Source organism: Pteropus alecto, unplaced genomic scaffold, assembly GCF_000325575.1.
Source record: "Pteropus alecto unplaced genomic scaffold, ASM32557v1 scaffold95, whole genome shotgun sequence".
In the NCBI taxonomy this organism is placed as follows: domain Eukaryota; kingdom Metazoa; phylum Chordata; class Mammalia; order Chiroptera; family Pteropodidae; genus Pteropus; species Pteropus alecto.
In genome coordinates, this window is record NW_006441071.1 from 1,888,874 (window position 1) to 1,912,270 (window position 23,397).

At 38.6% G+C, this 23,397-nt stretch overlaps 1 protein-coding gene across 4 annotated transcripts in view; it reads right to left on the bottom strand.

Moving 5' to 3' along the window:
- Window positions 1-23,397, bottom strand: part of ADAMTSL1 (ADAMTS like 1) — a 391,854-nt gene that overhangs the window by 85,390 nt on the left and 283,067 nt on the right. For all 4 annotated transcript variants that reach the window (XM_015594546.2, XM_015594545.2, XM_006918348.3 and 1 more), the window contains one exon: window positions 6,129-6,257. In XM_015594546.2, the coding sequence (XP_015450032.1) occupies window positions 6,129-6,257 (129 nt within the window). The remainder of the gene's footprint in view (window positions 1-6,128; window positions 6,258-23,397) is intronic.

A 23,397-nucleotide genomic window follows, 5' to 3' on the forward strand; every position in this document is an offset into this window, starting at 1 on the left:
TATAAAGGTAGACTAACCAAGAGAAAAGGAAGGATGAGATAAATAAAACTATATGTGAAAGATGAGAGAACTGCTGACAGAAATGCAAAGGAGTTGAAGGTGCTACTGAAAACAAGTTTATGCTAACAAATTGGAAACCCAAAGGATATGGATAAATTCTTAGAGACATAAAACCTACCAAGACTGAACCATAAATTAATTAATTAATTGTTAATTAATTAATAAATTAATTAATTAATTAATAAAAAACAAACAAACAAAAAACCCTTGGGCTTATATTTAGGGCGTGTTTAGAATGTCAAATACTGGCAAACAGGGCCAAAACAGGAATAGCCAAAGAGCCAGACGTTTTGTTCTGTGCTTTCCCTGAGCTGGGGCTGGATTTGCCCATGGGGCAAGGGCAGTGTTGCCCTTAATGGGCAGCCTACTCTTTAGGATGCAGATGCTTTCAAGGAGTTACCTAGAAACTTGTTACTTGTCCTTGGGTCTGATGAACAAAATTTACCCACAGTCTACTCTGTGACACTGAGCTCAACTGTCCTCCTCATAGTCTCTCATGCACTTGCTGTTTCCAAGCTCCCAGTGGGAGGAAGTGAGGTGGGGCGGGAAGGTGGTCTCACATTCGCTCACTCACAATGAGCTGCCTGTGTGAACTCACTGTGTCTTGGCTGCTCTGCTGCCTCAGGTGGCCAGGCCTTGAGTGGTGGCCTAAGATGGGTGGCCTAAATATCTGGCCTATCTGTATGCCCTTTCTCCCTGTAATGGGGAACACAAAAGTGACTCTCTGGTCTTCTCTTTTATTTGTATTACTCATAATTCAATGCAAATCACTAGGAGCCTACGAGCAGGCTGAGAGGAGGAGGCAGGACTGCTGAAAGAGGATGGAGACTTGGACATTCCATCCCTGATCCATAAGGGAGAGGCACACACCATGATATTTGATACTTGAGCACATGAGAAGGGCCAGGCTGGCATTCTCTCAAAATATACCTGGAGAAAAGATGCAGGTGAGAGGCTGAAAAGCTGATTTTTCATTGTAGCACCACTAGGGAGAGCAAGAGAATCATGATGCCCAGCCATGCCAACATGAACTTTGGACTCTGAGCTCAGCTTTTATGTTAAAAACAAAAACAAACAAACAAAAAAACCTAGCATTCAGGAGAAAGCCTCTGAAAAGTATATTGAAGAAAATATCTTGGCATTTCTCTCCTGAATGCTCAAGAAAAAATGAGGTCCTACAAACCATTTTCTACAAGTATTTCCCTTGCAGCAAATTGCTCACATGTGACACCACTACTGGCACCTTCCTTTGAGGAGGACTGAGGGCGGCAAGCACACAACCCCTATTAGAAACTAAGGCTGCTCTAGAGCAGGAGACATTATACAAGAACTGGACTAATCAGGCCTTCAGTTTCACCAACAGAAGTGTGATTACTAAGTGAATGGGGGAGCAAACAATCTCTCTCCATGACTGTGCCAACATGGAGATGGGCTGTGGTGTGTATATTTCCAGAGCCAACACTTATGGGGCTCTCTGTGTGGAACAGACAGCTCCTGAAGCAAGATGCCCTACTTCTCACCAATATGTCCTTCTATGGTTAGGACTCGTGCTCCTGCAGGGCAGCCAGAGGCAGAGAGAGGCAGGAGGAGAGAGAAAATGAGAGAGAGATGGTGAGAAAGGGGAGGAAGAGACCGAGAATCCCAGGATGGAGAGAGACCTGTGAGCCATTTCTCACCTCCCCAGCTAGTGATGTAAGCCTCTTTTATTCCCTTCATCACTCTGCCTCATGCCCTCATGAAATTGGGTCTGTTTAACAGGACAAGACAGGGTGTTTATCGAAAGGGCTGAATTCTTCAGGTGAGGGCAGGGGGTTCATGAAAGAAATGTAAAAGCTCAGGAAAGCAAAAGGTAGAAAAAAGTAACGATCAATCTCTGTAATACTGAAACTATAGAAGTGACAGCAGGCTAAGGGAAGAGAAATTATGTAGAAATTGTTCTGACATATTTATTTGCAAACCCCTCTCAGTTTTACTCAAGCATGTAACTGCATCATAAGCTTGCCTATGGAGGTGTCACTGCTGATGCCACATTACGGGGGCTTCCTGCCCGAGACTGCAGGCCTTAGGCAGTAATGACGCCAAAAAGATTCTTTGAAATGATAGTTAGTCCTTCCATGACTGGCTCTAACATATTACACATATAGTTGGAATACAGGAGAAAAAATAAATGAGGCATTATAAAGCTCTTTATTTTCTCTCAAGAGATGTCAGTGGTGCTTTAGAAAACTCTACAGCCCTCGCATATGCCAGAGTCCCTTGAAAAGCTTTCAGATACACATGCTTAATACAGACGTTCAGAAGTGCACTGAGGTCAGGAGTTCTGCAAAAATATCCTGAACACGTTAGGAGAAAGAACATTTACTGAATATTTGTTATGAGCCAAATATTTTGTAAATATCATCACATTTTTATGATGATCCCATGAGGCACTATCATTAATTTCATTTTATAGATGAGAAAAGTGAGACTCAAATTGATTAGGAAATCTGCTTAAAGTCCCATTAGTTTGGATCCCTGACTGATTACAAGGGGGCAGCGCCCCTGTCCTCCCTTACTCACCCTATAGCCAATAAGTGACCTACAAATGGCAGAGGAGCCAAACTCATACTTTTGATGCCACAGATCTGTCTTAACAAGTATAGTAAGTGTTCACTTAACGTTGTCTATAGGTTCTACAACTTTAAGTGACATGAGGTATAACAAAAACCCACTTTATCATAGGCTAATTCATGTAAATGAGAATTAAGTTCCTACAGCATCTCATCAACATTACAATGAGACGATGTTGAATGAAACGACATTATTTGAGGACCTGCTGTATACAATACTGCCTGCCATTATTCTAGACTGACTCCTTAGAGAAGGTTTGAATTGCTTCACTATTATTTCTGATATCAAGTCCTTAAATACTTTCTACTTTTGGAATTAACCTTTCTGCTGCAATTGTAACACCAAGGTTATTGGTAGGAGGGAGGTTTCTCAAATCCATGTGTGCTGGCTTTGTTAGCTCTCTTCCTGTTGAGAAGCTTGGTCAGGTTGTGGGAGATTTCTTTCTAGTCTGTTGTGATGTGACAGCACATTCTGCAGAAAGAAATGTCTGAAAAATGACAGAAAACATACTCTGTCACAGAACCAAGTCCACAGTTATGTTGTCGACAAGTTACTTGGTTAGGCTCCACACTCTGGACTCCCTGGTAGGATCTGTGTCTAAAAAAGGGAAGAAAAAGAACCTACCTTTACTTTTCCCCCTTCGTGGCATATCTTATCAAGAATACAATGCGACTTCTCTTGCTTGAAAGGGTCAATAAATGAGTCTGGCCAAAACGGGTTGTAACTTGATATGATTATAAGGATTAGTGCCTTTAATCTCCACTGAGCTGCCAGGTAGGGAGATGTTAAAATTTTCTTTTTTTAAACCCAGACGGGATATTCTTGTTAACTAGACTACTTGTTATATTTGGAAGGCCGCTTGCACCGTGGCAGCTTGTCAACATCTCAAGGTGGGACATCCACTGAAAAGTGTACCTTGACGTGGCAAGTTTGATGAGTTGGTGCAAGAAAAGGAAAGGATACAGTGACTTAAATGTCAGCCTTGTCAATTATTCTAAAGAACAATGAATGTCTGGAAAGGACTTCCCACATTTTTCCCTACTGAATGTGTAGGTACTGATAGATGTTCACAGAACCTATTTTCTTCTACCCAGCTAGGCTACACTGCCCACCATTCCTTGTAGTTGAGAGTGGCCATGTGACTAAGAGAGGATGTGAAAAGTAGTAGTGTGTGCTACTTCCAGGTATGGCTCTTATAAACCTTCCCAATCATCTTCTACACTTTATTTTGCCCCTCTCTGGCTGACAGGATAGAGATAACTGCCAAGTAGACCTGGGAAGGCTTGATAACAGAACCACCGGCATTCTGTGACCCTGAATGACTGTGTGGGGAACATTCTCTCCAGCAGATCAAGGACACACTTTGGACTCTTAGGTAAGCAATACTACACTTCTACTGCGTTTGAGTCAGTACCCATTTGGGGGTCAACTTGTTATCAGAGCCTAGCCTACCCTCATATACTTCCCAACATTGATGCCTCAACTATTTATTTCTGCATTACTAGTCCTGAAAATTGTATCTCCCAAGTAAGTCCTTTGAAAGCTTCCTTTGCTCTTAGGATAAAATCTCAAATTGTACCATAATTTTTGAGACTGTGCTAATATCTTGGCCCTGTCTATTCTCTCCCATCCCCAGCGACATGTCATGATGCTTCCTTCTCTGCTCTGTATGCTCGACCACACCAGCCACAGTCAGTCCTTCAGAGGCAGCATGCTTTTTCTACCTCAGGCCCTTTGCACATCCTACTCCTAGCGACTGAAACACTCCTTCCTCCCTCAACTCTTTATCTCCTACTCAGTTTTCTGAACTCTTCTCAAATAAAGAACAAGTATGGAGGTAGTACAATGGATTGAATCACTTTTTAAGAAAAAGCCTCATCATACTCATTGCTTAATGCTTTTCATGCTTAAGGGTTGGGAAGAATTTGTGAGGCTGCATTTTACAAGTTGAAGCATATGTGTGCCCAAAGCTATTTAATGAAAAACTACTAACAACTCAAACATAGAAGGACATGAGTTACTCTTTGTAAACAATGTAATATTCTTAAAACAGACTATTATATAGCCATTAAAATTATGTCATAAGAGAGCCATAAGAGCCACGAGTAGCAGCAAAGTAAAAGGAGTTCCTGCTGTCGGTTATCATTACAGCTGTCAGTATTTTGATTGGAGACTCAGCACAAGGATGTTTTCTTTGTCCAGTGGGTTCACAGACCAAATGTATATTCGAAAGTAGGCTCTTTCTCACCGACTTTGAATAAATGCCTTATTTAAGAAAAGGCATAATGACAGAGACACAGATTTATTTTAGTTAGTCATGATTTATACAAATGGTTTTATGAATAAAAATAAAGGAATATAATGTACATGGCCAGGCAAAAACTGGACATAACAACCTAGGATCTTACCATATAAGGTTACCAAGAGTCAGCTTCTGGATAAAGTTGGGGAGACAGGGCCCCAGGTAGCAAGAGTTGGCCAAAGCTGGTGTTAGTGTCCTGGGAACCCCATGATAAATACTTCCCCACCTGAATTTTGGGTCTCTTAGTCTCCTTCAAATGCCTAATTCCTTGTTTTACTGCTTTTTGCTCCCATTCTTTTACTGTTACTGATCCCAACTCTGAAGAGGAGATTATTCCACTTCCCTGTGACTTTCTGGTGCCTATACTTCTCTGAGTTTGCAAGGCCAACCTGAGGGCAATGCCTATATCACAACTCCTAGCAGCACTGGCTATTTTCTTTAATGACTCCTACCCCATTCTGATGTAATTAAGCTCCAGGTTCCTGTTTGGCTTACCTCTGCCATCCACTCCTTACCTTTCCATCACCACTGCCCTGAGTTCAGCTCCCCACTACCTCTCCTCTAAACTACCACGATGGCTTCTTAACTGCCATCTGTCCCAGTGTTTCCTTTCTTCAATCCATTTCACTCACTGCTGGCGGCTTACTCTTCTGGAAGTATGGCTCCTTAATGTCACTCTCTTTCTCTGCCTTTGTCTGAACTCTTTGCCAAGCATTCCAGGTCTCTCATGGCACAGTTGCAACCCACCTTACTGAGTTTAAGCCCTTCTACAGCATTTCTGCACTCTGGGCTCCAGCCAGATCAAAGCACACAGTTTGTTCTTTATGGTCTGGAGGCTTACCTACTTGCATGAATTTTCTCACACTTTTGTCTACCTGGAACACCCTTTGCTTCTGTCTTTGCATGTTTGCATCGTAACAGTATGCAAGGCTGAGATAAAAACAACTTCTACCTCATTTGTCCCAGTCAGAATTAATCTTTCCTCCTCTAAACTTCTGTAGCACTTTGCACTTTCAGAGGGACTGAGGTTTATGCCTTTCCTATTAGCCTGGAATCCCTGAGAGCAGAACTTGTATTTATCTTTCGATCCTCCAACCTAGGACAGGAATCCATTGATATCTGAACAAATGAATTAACGCATGAATGAATTTCTCACCTGCAACTTGGCAGTTAATTGTCACATTCACTCCCCGTACTGTTTTGATGGTGCTTCCTACATCAACTGTGATTGAAGGCTCCTTGGTGTTGATTACAGTCATTCGTGATGTTTTCACTAATGGCTTTCCTGAAGATGAAAAGAAATGTAAAATTTTACTAGACAGTGGCTACAGACTTGAAACATTCCCTTGAACAAGGATGATGAACAATGAACAGCTGGTATATCCAGGCTTTTCCCACTAACCAAGTTTTCCTTAGGAAAAAAATTGTAACTGCACAGTATAAAAAATATCTACCCACCCACCCATCTAACTACTATAGTATTGTCAGAAAAAAACAAAAAACAAAAAACAAAAATACCCCCAGACTGTAACAAGCACGGTGTTCAAGTTGGAATGATTTATGCTTTTTATCATTAAATTAACAAATGATCCTATACATTCCATTTTAAGAGCTTATCTTTTTAATTAAGCTTGTTATTTTGAGATAATTGTAGATTCGCATGCAGTTGTAAGAAATAATACAAAGCAACCCTGTGCACTCTCTACCCAGTCTCCCCTAATGGAGACATCTTACAAAACTAGAGTACAATATCATGACCAGGACGGTGACATTGATAAAGTTAAGATAAAGAACATTTCCATTACTACAAGGATGGCTCATGTTGCCCCCAATCTCTCCTGCATCCTTTGGCGACCATTAATACGTTCTCCATTTCTATAATTTTGTTATGTCAAGAATGTTATATAAATAGAATCATACAGTACGTAACATTTTTTTGATAGTTTTTTTTTCTCATTCAGAAGAATTCTCTGGAGATTCTTCTAGTTCTCATATGGTACCATGGTTGTATGTATCAGTAGTTTGTTTCCTTTTATTGCTGAGTAATATTCCATGGTATGGACGTACTGCCAGTTTTTATAGCCATTCACTTGTTAGAAGACACCTGGGTTGTTTACAAATTTTGGCTATTGAAGTAAAGCTGCTAAAAATATTCATGTACAAATTTTTGTGTGAACATAAGTATTCATTTCTCTGGGATAAATGGTCAGGAGTACAATTACTAGGTCATATAGTAGTTGCATGTTTAGTCTTTTAAGAAACTGCTGAACTGTTTTCCAGAGTAGCTGCACCATTTCATAGTCCCACTAGCAATGTATGAGTGATCCAATTTCTCTGCATCCTTGCCAGCATTTGTTGTTGTCATTAGTTTTAATTTTAGACATTCTGATAGGTGTGTAGTGATATCTCATTGTGTTTTTAATTTGCAATTCCCTAATGGCTGATGATATTGAATATCTTTTTATGTGCTCATTTTCCATCTTTACATCTTTGGTGAAATGACTCTATATGCTTTGGTCATTTTCTAATTGGACTGTTTATTTTTTTTTACTGTTGAGTTTTTAGAGTTCTTTATATTATAGATACTAGTACTTTGTTAGATATGAGGTTTGCAAAGATTTTCTCCCAGCCTGTGGCTTTTCTTTTCATCTTAACAAGATCTTTCATAGGGCAAAAGCTTTTCACTTTGATGAAGTCCAATATATCAAGTTTTTCTTTCATGGATCATGTTTTTGTCTAAAAAATTTTTGTCTAAAGAATGTGTTTAAGTCTAAGAACTATTCACCTAGATCTAGATGCTAAAGATTTTTTAAAAGTTTCATAGTTTTACATTTTACATTAAGTCTATGATACATTTTGAGTTAATTTTTGTATAAAGTATAATACTTAGGTCAGTGTTTTTTGCCTATGAATGTCCAATTGTTCCATCATCATTTATTTTGAAAAAGTTAATCATTTATTAATTAGGAAATAAATATACAGTTCCAGGTCCAGTATTAGTCATTGATCTAGTTTGATCAACTCAGTGAGGAAATAGGTTTTTATCAGGCTAAACTATTCTTGAAAACTATTGTGTTTAAAAATCGGAGAACATCTCAATTCTAATTCTAGATTTATATCACTGATTGTGATATTCAGGTTTTTTTTTGCATATTTTTTTTGCAGTTTTTTTTTATTAGTTTCAAGTATACAGTACATTGATTAGACATTTATATAGTTTACGAAAAATACCTGATTACTCTATCTTACCTCTGGCTCTCTACACATAGCCATTACATTGCTGCTGACTTCATTCCCTATGCTATGCTCCTCATTCCCATGACCATCTGTCAACTACTAATCTATACTTTAACTCTTTACAGCTTTCTCCCAGTACCCCAGCAGCCCAACACCACTTCCCTCTGGCCTACGTTTTCTTCTAAGAGTTTTATGCTTATGGGTCTTACATTTAAGTCTTTAATCCATTTCGAGTCTATTCTTATATATGGTATAAGAAGCGGTCCAGTTTCATTTTTTTTGCATGTATCTGTCTAATTTTCCCAACACCACTTATTGAAGAGACTGTCTTTACCCCATTGTATATTCTTGCCTCCTTTATCATATAATAAATAAGTGTATAGATGTGGATTTATTTTTGGGCTCTCTATTCTGTTCCATTGATCAATGTATCTATTTTTAAGCCAGTACCATGCTGTCTTAATTACTACAGCCTTGTGGTATAGTTTGATACCAGGAAGCGTGATATCTCCAACTTTGTTCTTCTCTCTCAAGATTTCTGTGGCTATTCAAGATCTTTTATTGTTCCATATAAATTTTAGCGTTATTTGTTCTAGTTCTTTGAAAAATGCTATTGGTATTTTGATAGGGATTGCATTAAATATATAGATTGCTTTGGGTAGTATGGCCATTTTAATGATGCTGATTCTTCCTACCCATGAGCACGGTATATGCTTCTATTTATTTGTATCTTCTTCAATTTCTTCTTTCAATGACTTATAATTTTCTGAGAATAAGTCTTTTACCTCCCTGTAATTTCATTCTTAAGCATTTTATTGTTTTTGATGCAATTGTAAATGGGATTGTTTTAATTTCTCTTTCTGAAAGTTCATTATTAGTGTATAAAAATGTAACTGACTTCTGAATATTAATTTTGTATCCTGCTACTTTACTGAATTCATTGATCAGTTCTAAGTTTTTCTGTGTGTAGTGTTTAGGTTTCTCTCTATATAGCATCATGTCATCTACAAATAATGAGTTTTACTCTTTTTCTAATTTGGATACCTTTTATTTCTTTCTTGTCTGATTGTTGTGGCTGGGACTTTCAATACAATGTTGGATAGAAGTGGTGACAGTGGGCATCCTTGTCTTGTTCCTGATCTCAAGGAAAATGCTTTTAGCCTTGCTGCACTGAGTATGATGTTAGGTTTGTCATATATGGCTTTTATTATGTTGAGGTATGTTCCCTCTGCCACCTCTATCACCATTTATTGAACAAGCCTTTCTTCTATTGAATTGCTTTTTAATCTTTGTCAAAATCAGTTGGGCATATTATTGTGGATCTATTTCTGGGTTCCCTTTTCTGTTCCATTGATCTATGTGTGACTCTCTATCAATGCCACACAGTCTCAGTTATTGCAGGTATATAATTCATCTTGAAATTGGATAGGCTGGTTCTTTGCATGTAATTTTTTTGTTATTCTACTTCTTTTCTTTTCCAAATGAATTTTAAAATAATCTTGTCTACAACTATAAAATCTTGCTAGTATTTGATGGGAATGACATTAAATTTGTAAATCAACTTGAGAAGAAGTGACATCTTTACTGTGTTGAGTCTTCCAATCCATGAACACTATTTAGAATCTTTTAATTTCTTTCATCAGAGGTTTGTAGTTACCAACATACAACTCCTGTATATATTTTGTTAGATTTATACCTATTTTGTATTTTGGGGGGATGGTAAATGATATTGTATTTTCAATTTCAGTGTTTCAATTTCATGTGTTGTTAATAGAAAGAGTTAAAAAAATTTATAACCTATGATCTCGCTAAACTCACATATTAGTTCTAGGATTTCTTTTTTGGTAGATTTCTTGTTTTCTAAGTAGGCAATCATTTCATTTGTAAATTGTTTTATTTCTTCCTTTCTGATCTGTATGCCTTTTTTTTTCTTGCATTATTTCACTGGATAGAATTTCTAGCACTATGTTGAATAAGAGTGGTGAAAGTGAGATTTTGGTATGATGAATGATTTTCAGTTGAAATCTGGACATTTTCACATTATGTTATACAACACTGGATCTTATTTAAACCTTCAGTTTTAGCTGGCTTTCTCTGAAACCATTTAAGCAGGGAAACAGGGAGATGCCATCTTGTTACTATCCAATAAAAGTAGAAGTCCAGGTTCTCCAAGTGGCCTCCTTTGTCACCTAAGTGGGGAGCTCTTCATTATTGCTGGCAGGGGTCGGACTTCCGGCTCCCCACATGGTCTCCACTGACACCACCATGAGAGGGGCCTTATTACTTCTGGGCGGTGAGTGAAAGTCCTGCCTCTCCAGGAGCCCTTCTCTATCAACATCCCAGAGGAGAGGGTAAGGAGGGCACTGTAGGGTGAGGGTGGAAATCCAGGCTCCCTGTGTGGTCTTCACATTACGCCATGATAAGGATAAAATCTGTCTTGTCTGATGTGGTACCCTTGGGGATATTGGGAAACTTATTTCAGTCTGACAAGATGGAGTCTAGCCTCCCTGCTGGTGTGGGTGGCAGTGGATCAGAGTGTTTTCTGTGGTGTTTGGAGTAGAGCAGTATTTTCCAAATGTTTTCTGTCTTGCTAGGCTGTCTCTTTCCTGGCTCTCTCACTAGAGAGAGAGAAGACTTTAGTTGGGGCCATTTTTTCAGTTCCAAGTTTGAGATTTAGGAGGCAAAAATAAAACCCAAGGAAATCATAATTGTGTTTTTTCTTGGTTCCTAAGGTCCCTAGCTAGTCTGCTTTCTCCTTTCCACTTTTCGATCTTCTTATGTTTGTTTTATGTATAATGTCCATGAATCTTAGTTGTATTTAGCAGGAGGAATAGGGAAAAGTATGTCTATGCTATCTTCCTGGAAATAGAAATTCTATGTATATTACATTTTAATAGGCCTTCATTAGCTGGGGATAAAAATCCAGCACTTTGTGTACATGACCACAAAATACAATGACAAATTCATTTATTGAGTACCTTGGGGAACTAAGCATCCACATGAAATCATTTTCGAATACCGAAAGCTAATTTTTTATAACTCAAATGGATTTAATTTCATTTCAACCCGTTTACAGGCAGGATATTCTACAATGGTATTTGTTCTTCTGTGCCTTCATTAATTATGAAGAAAACCATAATTAAATAATGTCCTTTGGACAGTCTTATATCTGCTTTTTATATTTTTCATTTTCTCCCTCATCGATTTATCCTTTATTCCTGCTTGCACTGTCACCCAATCTCATATTAGAAAACTGTCCCTCTTTATTCTCTTCTTCCCTTTTAACTGACATCTAGGCATAGATTATCAAACTCATTAGAACTATGTTTAAGGGTAGAAATTTGAGTAAAATTTTGAGGAGCTCCCCTTTAAATATGTGCATAAACTCTCCATATCTATTTTGACTGTTTAGGGGTCTTTTTCCTTATTTTACTTATATTCCATATACCAGAGATTATATATGACCTGATGTGAAGATGATTTTGTACTATGATGGTTTCTAAGATACTACAGGGTGATAATGGGAGAATACAGCTGAAATGACATTGAGTTAATATCAGCATATTTACCTTACCTCCCTATCCATAAAAAGGTACCCAGCTTTAATTCCAAACATATTGTAAATCTAATCAGCCTCTCTGTTGCTATAATCTAATGCTGCATCTTCTTTGGCTGGACCACTGCCTAACTGGCCTCCTTTCTTCCAATTTTCCTTCACTGGCCAGAGTGATTTTCTAAAACATGAATCAGATCATATAATGCCTCTGCTTAAATTATCCAGTGCTTTTTCAGGGCAATAAGCATACAATCAAGCTCCTATTTGTTCAGGCCCAGCTGTCTACCTCTTTTACCTCCCTGAGGCCACAGTCTAATTAATCACTATGCTCCAATCACACTGGCCTTCTGTCCCTTCTGCCAAAACATCAGCACCTTTGTCCTGGCTGTTTCCTTTCCCCGACATCCTCCACCTATTCTATCTTCTTCTGGTCATTCATGTCTCCATGCAAACTTCAAAACTTCGTACTGTGTTTTCCTAGACACTCACTTCCTAGTGGGGCCTTTCCTAACCACCCCACCTAAAACATGCATCCCTTCATCCCCATTAGTCATTATGTATCTTAGCGCCAATTTTATTTTCTTTATAAGCATTAGAACTATCAGAATTCACCTTATTTGTGCATTCTCTGCCTCCTGCGCCCTACCCTGTAACCTCCATAAAAGCAGGGATCACATCTCTCTTGTTCTCTTCTTATGCCTAACACCTGGTCCTGGCACATTAATGAATATATGTGTGCATATGGTATGCTATGTGCATTATCTGAATTTGTTTTTATTGTCGTAAGAACTCTGAGAGGCAAGTAAAGCCTTTCTATCCTTTATATAGACCAGGAACTTAGGCTAAGAAAGGCCCTGTGGTTTGTCCAAGGCCAGAGAACAAGCAAGTAGTAGGACTGAACTAGACTCCAGAACTTTGACCTAAAGTTCAATAACCGGGGTTCCCAAAGCCATGTCTGTGGACTGGCTGTCTCAGAACCCCCAGGGCACTTGTTAAAACATAATCTGTCCTGTTATAATACAATAGTTGCCTCACTGTGTAATAAAAACAACTGTGCCAATGGGGAAAAGCAGGTTAGGGACCAAGGAGTTTCAGACTCACAATTACCAAGTTATTTTTCCTATAGGAATTTTAATAATAAAGGTGGTTTTTATAGCTGCAAGTGTATAGCTATAAAATTCAAATGTCCCTGAATTAAATCCAGCCCTTAATTAATTATATCGAGCTTTTGCTGAAAAGTAATGGCCTTTTGTCCTGTCACTAGAGGTGCTGTTGTTAGCACAGGCTACTCGTATATTCTTATTACCTTTATGATCCATTGTTAAGACAAAGCACAAAGTTATCCAAGTATTTATAATTAATAGACCTTTATAATGAAAACAATGTTTGTTGATCAATTGACCCTCTTACATTTATTAGGAAAAGCTTGTAGATATTATTGAGTCTCACTCTAGACCTATTAAACCTGAATCTCAGGTGGTGGGATGGAAGCTGTAATCTCTAGTTTTAACAAGTTCCTAGGTGATTCTAATATGCAGCCAGATTTGATAATCAATGAATTACATTGTTTTAGTTTTTCTGAAACTGGTTTCTCTGATTCATGGTGAGAGCAGAGGAGATTTCTTTTGAGAGACTGCTAGTTCTCTATCAGAAAATCTCAAGTTGGAACTCTTGTTTTAATGTCAATTAAAAACAATAACAAAAACAAGCCCATTTTTAGATCACCTAGGTGATCACCTAATAAATGAGTACTGGTGTGTGATGCCAGGCCTATGTTTGTGTTAGATTACAATCATATTAACCAGTATTACTTTAATTATGGAAGTTAAGAAGAAAAAAAGAGAGAGGCAGAGAGGGAGTGAAGTTATAAATTATGTTTGTGCTAAGAGGATGTAAAGAAAGGTCACGGCATGCTCCATCAGAAAGGCTTTCATGAGAGGCAAAACAGAAAAAAGTGCCTAGAGTATGGGGCCCTGATCACAGAGCCTCTACAGTGTGAGGGGCGCCTCAGCTGTCGCGACCATGTACGTGTTGCAAGGAGCCATTTCGTTACTGCAAATCAGCTTGAGTCGGCAGATTAGCGATTTATGGAAATTGATGGAGTTTATGATTATTCTTTCATTTAATCTGTAAATTTGTGTTATATTTGAATGAGAGCTAGACACAGGAGAAGACTACGCCTAGCTTTCTAGCTGTATAAATTTAAGACAAACAAGGAAATAGAAACAAAGGCAAACATTTCAATTTATCAGGCCTGAGAGGAGGAATCAAGCCCTGCTGACAGAGTCAGAAAGAAACAGAAGCATTAAGAGAATCATTTTTGTTTAGTTCCCCTAGACCTCATCAAGCTCTACCCCTTAGCTTTTGGATTATGGTTCCTGTTAGAAGTAACATAGGACAGGAGAAATGGAGGCTCACTAGTAAGCAAGGGCAGCCCTTGGACAAAGAGTGAACCTGAGGTGTAGCTAAACATGTGTGTCCATATCCAACGGTGTGAAAAAGTGCCATCTCGTGATGCCTTTATAGCAGAGACATTCAGCCAGCCAGGCACTGTCCTGATCCTGAAGGATGAGCAACAGTGAGACAAGCAGGGACAAATGAGCAGCCCCAGCAGCAAATGCCTGGGAATATATTCCTGCGCATAGTCTGGGCTCTGGCTCATGCCTCTTCCCCTTATGTGTGACTCTGGGTAAAACCAAAGCCCAATGGGAAGAAATCTGAACATATGTGCTTGAAAAATATCTTTGGCCCAGTATAAAGGTAATTGAGAGAAGAGCCAGAGGAGATGGAAGGTTTGTTTTTTTGAGTGCAGCTAAGAATAGAGAGCATTGTAAGTAAGTTTTTCTTAGGGCCAAATTCCAGGCCTCTGCTAATAGAAACTTTGTTTTCAACAGCATGATGCCTTCTATTTTAGAAGCCATGGCAGAGATTGATTTGCTACCAACCAAACCTCTTTCTCTTCCTAGGCACGAAGCTAGGTCATTTTCCAGCCTCTTTGTTTAGGTGAGCAAGATACTACGTTCTAGCCAGATGGAAGGTGAGCAGAAGTGAAGTGAGACATTCAGTCAGAACTGCAGAAACCCTCTTGTGCAATAATTTTAGATTTTATGTGAGCTAGAAATAATCTATCATATCTATCATTTAGCCATATTATGATTTTATTTGTTATAGTAGTTATCAAATGCTAATTGATCCAGGTTTAATGAATATTTGTTTGCTCACTGAATCAAATGGGTCTTCTTTCAGTACTTCTAGTGAGTCACAAACATCATTTGAAAAGAGTTCTTTACTATCTTTAGCCATCAAAAATGAATTGTCCTTCAAAGACTTCAGATTCTCACTGTTTAGCTAGAGGCAATCTATGTGTTAAGAAGTGTGCATGTGTATTCATTCCCCAGGAGGATGAGAAGACTTGTTGGAGATGAATGGGATACTGGACGATGACAAAAACAAGGACTGCAGCAAGCAGGTTTGAAGATGACTGAGAGCTCCAGAAAAAAATGCATAAATAGCGAATAGGTTTGAGATTGTGATATCTAAACTAGTAATTAGTAGAGTCTTCCTGGAGTGCTACTCAGGTACAGATTCTGGGTTATATTCATTAGGACCGAGCAGCGCAAATACCATCATAAATGATTAGCTAGTGATGTCTGCAGTGGGCATGGGCATGCGAGGTGGCAGCCTACATACCAGGTGTCTGGACTCCATCTCTTAATAGCTGAGTGATCTTTGGTGAGTTATTTAATCTGTTTGTGCCTTAGTTTTCTAATTCTATGGTTGTTGAGAGGAGCAAATACAATAATGCATGCAGAGCTGTTGGAATGGTGCCTTCGCACAGAGTGAGGTTTGAATAAATGTTGGCTGTCAGAATGCTAACATTATGAGAGAAAACTATGAGGAGCAAGCAGTGTTAGGAACCTCTGATAACCTAAGAAAATACACAGAAAGGAAAACTTTAAAGAAACAGGAAAAAGACAGGAAAGAGGAGAGGGGAGAAATCTGTAAGTGAGAAGGAACTCTATGGCTTCTATTTCAAAGAACTGCAAGGGTTTCAGAATGATTAGAAGAAATAATTTAAATACAATGGGTTCTCTTGAAACTGGAATCAGTATCTGGTCAGACACAGAGAGCTTAAAAGTCACACTGAGGCTGGTTGTGCTGGAGACCGCAAACTGTATCTATTTCTAGAGAAGTTATGAAACAACATATGCTAGCCTGACTTGCTTGTGATTCCCATGAGACTGTTCAAGAAAAACAGTTGTTACCCATGACAGATCCAAATCTCAATTCAAGGGAAAGGTGAATAAGATAGTGACACTCACTAATTGAAATATTTAAGTAAACAGAAATGAGGTGTTAGAAATTTCACATACTTTCAGTACCTAAAACAAAGTAAATTGTATTAATTCAGATTTAATCAGTGGATACTGCCTTGTAATCAGTGAGAATATTAAAGCAATGCCATAAGAAATGCTAGCCTCTGCTTACAATGCAATTAGCACAGGTCCCTTCCAAGGGACACTGGAGTGAAATCTGCAAAAACTCCCTGAAATGAGAATTCCTCAGTCGAAGAATTTAAGACCTCATGAGTTAATAAGTAAAGTTTAAGGGACCGTGATCGGTGTGAACCTATGAATCCCTTATAAATAACAACGACATCTTATACATCTGAAATTGCTAATGATGAATATGGACTATTAATGTTCAGTTACCATTTCTTTCTGGCCAGGAGCTTTTCAGGATCTGGCTACCTGGCAATTTCAACAAGAGTGGCTTTGTTATAGATAACAGTCATATTAAAATGTATGATTTTTTTTTTTTTTAGTCTGGTTCTCCTTCCAAATGCCTTTCACATTTGGTAGCTCAGAAATTTTTAACTCCATCCTATCTTGCTGTCTCTCTCACAAGGTCTCCTTCACTTCCACCTCCTGCCTCTCGAGTCAGCATTTGGCCTTTCAGTCAACCCTGTTTGCTCTTTTTCTCCCCAGCAGTCCTCTGAGAACCTTTCCTCTCATCTGTTATTTTTCCAAGACATCACAGCAAAAGCTTCTTTGTTATCTACTCTTCTATTCTCCCAAAGATAAAGCAAATAATTTTGCAAATGTTAGAATTTCAGGTACGGGGTAATTATAGCTGGGAATAGTGGGTGTGGATTGCCGTACTTTATTTGTATGCAAAGATGTGTAGAACTCTTAGGTCTAACAGAGAACCAAGTGCTCCTCTATTTAAAACTTTCTGTTTACAATAAGGACACAGGTTTATAGTTCTAAATCTGCTTCTAAATTTTGCAATGTGGCAAATACTTTTCCTAGAATCTTACTTATTTTATTATAACAATAAGCTTTCTTTTTTAGTAATAGTAAAAATAAATGTTTCTCTTCCATCCAAATCATTACATGGTTTTAGTTAGTATAATCTAATAAAATATATTATTGTACTTTGAATAACACTCTATCTGGGAAATGAGGTATACTATATGAGCAGGGAATATAGAATATGATAGATTTAGTCAGAGGATACTGGTAGCTTCTAGTTTATGTTCAGAACACTGGCACATTTAGCTTGAAAATAATTTTTAAAAATTTGAATTGGTTGGGCTCAGTTAAAAAGGAAGAGATTTACAAAAACGTTTGTGTGTTTTGGTTCGGCTTTCTTGGAAAAAACTGAAAGGTCTATCAATGTTAGATTTGCATTTTTCTTTGGAAATAGTCAGATGAAAATGAGCTGTGCCTTTTAGACAGGGTGTGGTAGGCAGAATAATGGATTCCTAAAGATGTCTGCATCCTAATCCCTAGAAACTGTGACTATGCTACATTACATGGCAAAAGGGAATTAAGGTTACAGGTGGATTAAGGTAGCTAATGAGCTGACTTTAAAATGAGATTATCCTAGTTTATCTAGTGGGACCAGTCTAATCATGTAAACTCTTAAGATCAGAGACAGAAAAGAGTTTATCAGAGAGGCAGCATGAGAAGGACTCAACGCGCTACTGCCAGCTTTGAAGATGGAGGAAGAGGGCTAAGAGCTAAGAATGCAGCGGCCTCTAGAAGCTGAGAATGACACTCAGTTTACAGCCAGCAAGGAAACACAGACCACAGTCCTAGGTCACAAAGAACTAAATTCTGCCAACAATCTGAATGAGCAGGAAAAGCATTCTAGCCTAGAGCTTTCAAAAAGGAATGCAGCCTGTTGACATCTTGATTTTATCCTGGTGAGACTGTACTGGACTTCTGACCTACAAAACTGTAAGATAATATGTTTGTGTTAATTTAAGACTCTAAATTTTTGGTAATTTGTTATGGCAGCAATAAAAAACTAATAATACACAGGCCATATACACTATTTAAATCACCAAAGTTATCACTACAACAAAGTATATGGATGACGAATAAGCACAAGAAAGGGCCCTGACATCATTAGTCATTAGGAAAACATAAATTAAAATATCGATGAATTATCACTTCACATCCATGAGAATGGCCAGAATAAAAAAATAAAATAAAATAGACAAATGTTTGTGAGAATATAGAGAAACTGGAACCCTCATACATTACTGGTAGAAATGTAAAATGGTGCAGCCATTTTGGAACATAACTGGCAGTTTCTTAAAAAGTTAACCGTAAATATGCTACATGACTCTGCAATTCCAGTTTTAGGTATCTATACCTAAGAGAAATGAAAACATATGTCCACACAAAAACTTGCACTTCGATGTTCATTGCAGCATTATTCCTAATAGCCAAAAAGTGTAAACAACCTATATGCCCTTCCATTGCTGAATACAATGTGGTATGGTCACACAATGGACTTTTATTCCACCATAAAAAGAAATGTAGCCTACATGGTACAACACAGGTGAATCTTGAAAACATTATGCTAAGTGAAAGAAATTGGTAACAAAGGACCATGTTTTGTATGATAAAAAAGCAGATCTATGGAGATGTAGTATATTAGTGATTGCCTAGGGCTGGAGGGAGTGGAGGGGGATGGAGACTGATAGCTAAGGGATGTGGAGTTTACTTCTGGGATAATGAAAATGCTCTAAAATCGAGTATGGCGATGGATGCATAACTCTGTACTAAAAGCCATTGAATTGTATACTTTAAATGGCTGAATTGTCATAGTGTATGAATCATACCTCAATAAAGTTTTTTTTTTTCCCAAAAACTACCACCTTAAATTGTAGTGATGGTTACACAATTTAAAACATTTGCTAAAAAAGATCACTGAATTGCACACCTACAGCAGGTAAATTTTATGATATGTAAGCTATACCTCAATAAAGCAGAAAAAAAATAGTGTTAACCTGAATTAACCTTTTTTTGATGATTCAGAGTCAACACTGGGAATAATTATCTTGCATAAAAATTGAGAAGAACTGGAATTTCTTTGCCCGTATGATTCCGTTTAGTTGGCGTGCCTTCAATATACACATTGCAGTGCCCTTAGGACTTAAGGAAGTGGGTGGGGCTTAGCTGGCCTTTTCCTGAGCATTCCCAAGCCATACGGCTTCCCTCAAACCATTTTCTAAAGATATGTTTTGCCGATGCCAGTGTGTCAGGTTACTCAGGTTAGCTCGTCTAATTATTCAATTGAAGTTGATGATTCCTCAAGAGACTAAGGCAGCAAGTGGTGCTGTCATAACTTCTTTTGCCTGTTCCACTGCATGCTCCCTGAAAAGGGACCCCATACCCAGTACAGCTGTGTGATGCTGCAGCCTCTCCTAGAAACAACCAACCAAGGATATGGTAAATTCCCCTACCGTCCCACCACACATTCTTCCCTTATTCTATTGGGCAGACGTGGGAATTGCTTTTTCAGGATTTGCAATGAGCTAGCTTGAACCATTTGTATTTGTTTACTCCAGCCTACTAGGGAGAAGAGTAAGTTGGATTCTCCTGCTATAACTTTATCAGTTTTACTTAAGTTCTATAATAGCTAGACGTCTTTAGTGGGCATGTTATATGTGTGTGTGTGTGTATTGAAGAAAATTTAAGGGTCTCGGTTACTCCATATTCTATCAGATAATGAGGTCCCCTAATGGCAATTTGAATCAGTCAATGGCCATTACCCTGTTGTTCAGAGTACCACTGGGAACACAGCCAAACTTGTCTGCCTTTCTCTCTAATCGAGTGTACTGGAGTAAACCTTCCTTTGTCAGTATTTGCCACTGGTGATGAGGCCCTCTCTGAGTCGAACTCCCTGTAAAGCAAAATCTTTCTCTGGTTAACAGAATTGCTGGATGAAAAATCCAGAAATGCCAACTTGAAGTGACTTACATTATGAAAAGCTTACAAAACTGCTTGTCTTTTATTGCAGCTACTAAATCATGATGGGGAAGGGAAAGAAAGAGAATTTCAAAAACAACTGCCTTTTATTTTTATTTTCCCAGAGAGGTTTCTGTGATCTCTTTATTAGACACAATATGTGTCAGCTATTCAACTCATAAAAAAGGAGAAAAACATGCCAAGAAAGGAGAAATATTTTCTGTTTCTCCATTCCTGTGAAAACGTTGAATGAGCTCATCTGTGTTCTCTCCTTTCAATGAAAGATATGCTCATCCCTCATCTTCTCATTTTCCATTGATGATGTCAGGCAGGCCTTGCAGTATCTCTTTTGTGATCTTATAAAATCAATGACAACCAAAAACATTTCCCTTCTGGCTATGACCTCATCAGTGGTCTACACCTGGACAGGCTCCATCTGCATTGGTAAGTAGAGCTAAACTCCACTGATCCAGACTGAAGCAATTTACCAGGAAACTACTGCTTTCCTTCAAAATGCTCCCTATGCCATTCAATATGGAAGATTTTAAAGCAACTTGGCTGAGTGCTGAATACAACTAGTCAAGATGCACAACTAGTCAAGATGGCTCTCTAATCTTTATGCAGAAACTCTCCTTACTTAGCCCTGTTTTTACCTGGACAAAAGTCATCAGTACTTCAAAACGTTAGGTGGGTGACATTTGGGGATATTCTTATGTCCCTTCTTTCCTCCCTCTCCTCTACTGTATGCTACTCTCATCGATATTCTCAGCAGTGAAACAGGCATGCAATTTAGTCAGTTTAGCACAGAAAGTCATTTCTTGCCACTGGGTCTGGATGGCTATGAGTTTCCTGAACCAGAAAGGCAGATGGGGATACACAGGCCATCTCCATGCTGAGAGACACCCGCAGTGTACTCTCAAATCTCTGAGACTCAAAAGAAAAAAATCAACACATAATGCATGAGTTTGGGGAGAAGCAAAAGACACAAAAGACAGTATTTTACAGGCCCAAAGAAGGCAGAGCAGGAAGGTTTAGCTGTATGAATATGTTTAAAACTGATATACATGGTTGAATACAAATTGTAGAAAGACTAGTAATGGACCTACAATGCATCTGGAGGCAGAAGTGGCTACTCACTGAGTTCAAAGGATGGGGCAACTCAACGGGAGAGGTCTAGTTGTTGACCAGGGAAATTTCATTGGGCCTCCCTTTCCGTGGCCCATGTGAAATATTCTTCATCACTACCTACCTCCCTTGCTCTGAATCCAGACACTCCAACCACTTTTCAGGTGGCTAATTCAACCTTCCCGGTTGACAATGAGACAGTGAGACAGACACCGAGAGGTGCTCTACAAAGGGTTTATGAGCATTCTGGTCTCCGAAAAAGATTCTTCCCTACTATAAAAATAACTTGAGTTTTATTTTGTGCATCATCTTCCCTATAATAATTGCTAATAAATATTGAGTGCTTACTATATGTCAGACATAATTATAAGCATTTTACACGAATGAATGCATTTAATGTCCACAAGAACCCCCTGAGTCAAGCACTATCATCATCACCATTTTATAAATAAAGAAGCTGAATTGGAGAGTATAAATAAGTTGCTCAGGGTTATATAACTAGGAAATAAGTGGCAGAGCCAGGATTCAAATGAGGCTCCAGAGCCTGTAGGCTTATCTGCCATGCTATGTCTGCTCTTGTGAAATGCTAGGAGCAAATTTCCCTGCATCTGGTCAACTCAGGTGCATTGATGAGACCAAAGTTCATACACAGTCCTCATAAAATCATGGGGACACCTGAGCACTTTGAGCTTCAAAAAAAGTTTTTTCTCTTTTGGCCTGTATTCACACTGAACTGAAGGTAAACAAACAAATGGAAAAAAAAAAACAACCAAACCAAAATAAACAAACAAAAAACTCTGCAATGTCTTTAAAAGCACAGAGGCACCGAAATTCACCATGAGAATCTGATTGCAAGTGAGCTGACTCAGCTCCTAAGTCCATACTTGAAAAATTCATGGAAGTAAAGTTGGGCTAATGTTTTACACATTTTAGAATTGCTTTCAGGATGTGTTTCATTTTAGAAGAGCTAGAGAAAAAACAGAAAACATTTATTGAGTGTGAACTATGTGCCTGGCATTGGGCTAAGTGATTTTTCACACATGCAATCTTATTTAACCCCACAACAATCCTGTAAAATATTATTAATTTCATTTTTACGGATGAGAACAAAGATTCAATGAGGTTTTTACACTTTGTTCAAAGTCACACTGCTAATAAACAGTATACTTGGTCATCAAACTTAGAAATGCACCATACCCCTTTTGCCCCCAAATTTAGGTTATATTTAGGTTGTATTTTATATAACACCACCCGGGATCCCGATGTGTACATTTGAAGGAAATTGTAACTATCTTTCAATTCTAGGTAGTCATGTATGCATCTATTGCCTTCACTAGCCTGTAAACATTAGGGAGCAGAAAACTCAGGTCTTATTTATTTCTGTATATCAACAATACTTGGCCAAGGGTGTGCTTACAGCAGGAGCTAGTGAGCCCCTCAATACTGCAAGTGTAGACACTGATACAGGGGTAGATGACAATCCCAGTTAAAGACACAAATGCAATCCTCAAGCAACACATACATTTTGAGCCTTAACTTTTAGAGGGATTGTTTACCAGATTTGCCAGCAGACCTGAACAAACCGCACCACTGAAGCACAGGATGAAGCTCCCCCAGGCCCCGGGTGTGGTGGTGTTTGTGATCTACCTCACTGAGCGGCCCCTTTCCTCTCCTTCCCTGGTGCCTCTCTGGCTGCTCTGTTCCCTGGCTTTGAACCTTTTGGCAGCCTCCAACAGCCCCTCTTCAAAGGGCCGAAGACAAGCCTGATGTTTCAATTGCCTTGCTTAATTCCAGACAGGTTCCCATTAATCGTATTACATTCAGGTGAACAAAAGGTATTTAGTTTGTGACAGAGCTGAAATGTATCTGGATAAATATAAACAAGAGAGTTAATCCTGTAAGAGCCACTATTTGCCTGCAACTGGAAGGATGTCAGCAGTGCCCTTGCTAAGGGAGGTCGGAGGGTGGAAGGCAGAAGAGGTTTAACAAGACTGGTGCTGAGCATCTGGACTCTGTATTAAAGAGAGGAATAAAGCTTGTGACTGGAATACATTAGGAGAAAAGCAAATGTTCTATTCACAAAAAAATAGGCATTAATAATATCAGTCTTTAATCCACCCGAGGGCTCCTCAGCTTGCCTTATTCATTGTTGACTTTCATCTTCTCTGTAAAGCCTCCTGCTAAAGGTTCCTTCTCAGATCAGCTTTAGGTCACGGGGGCAAAAATACTTTTGCTAAACA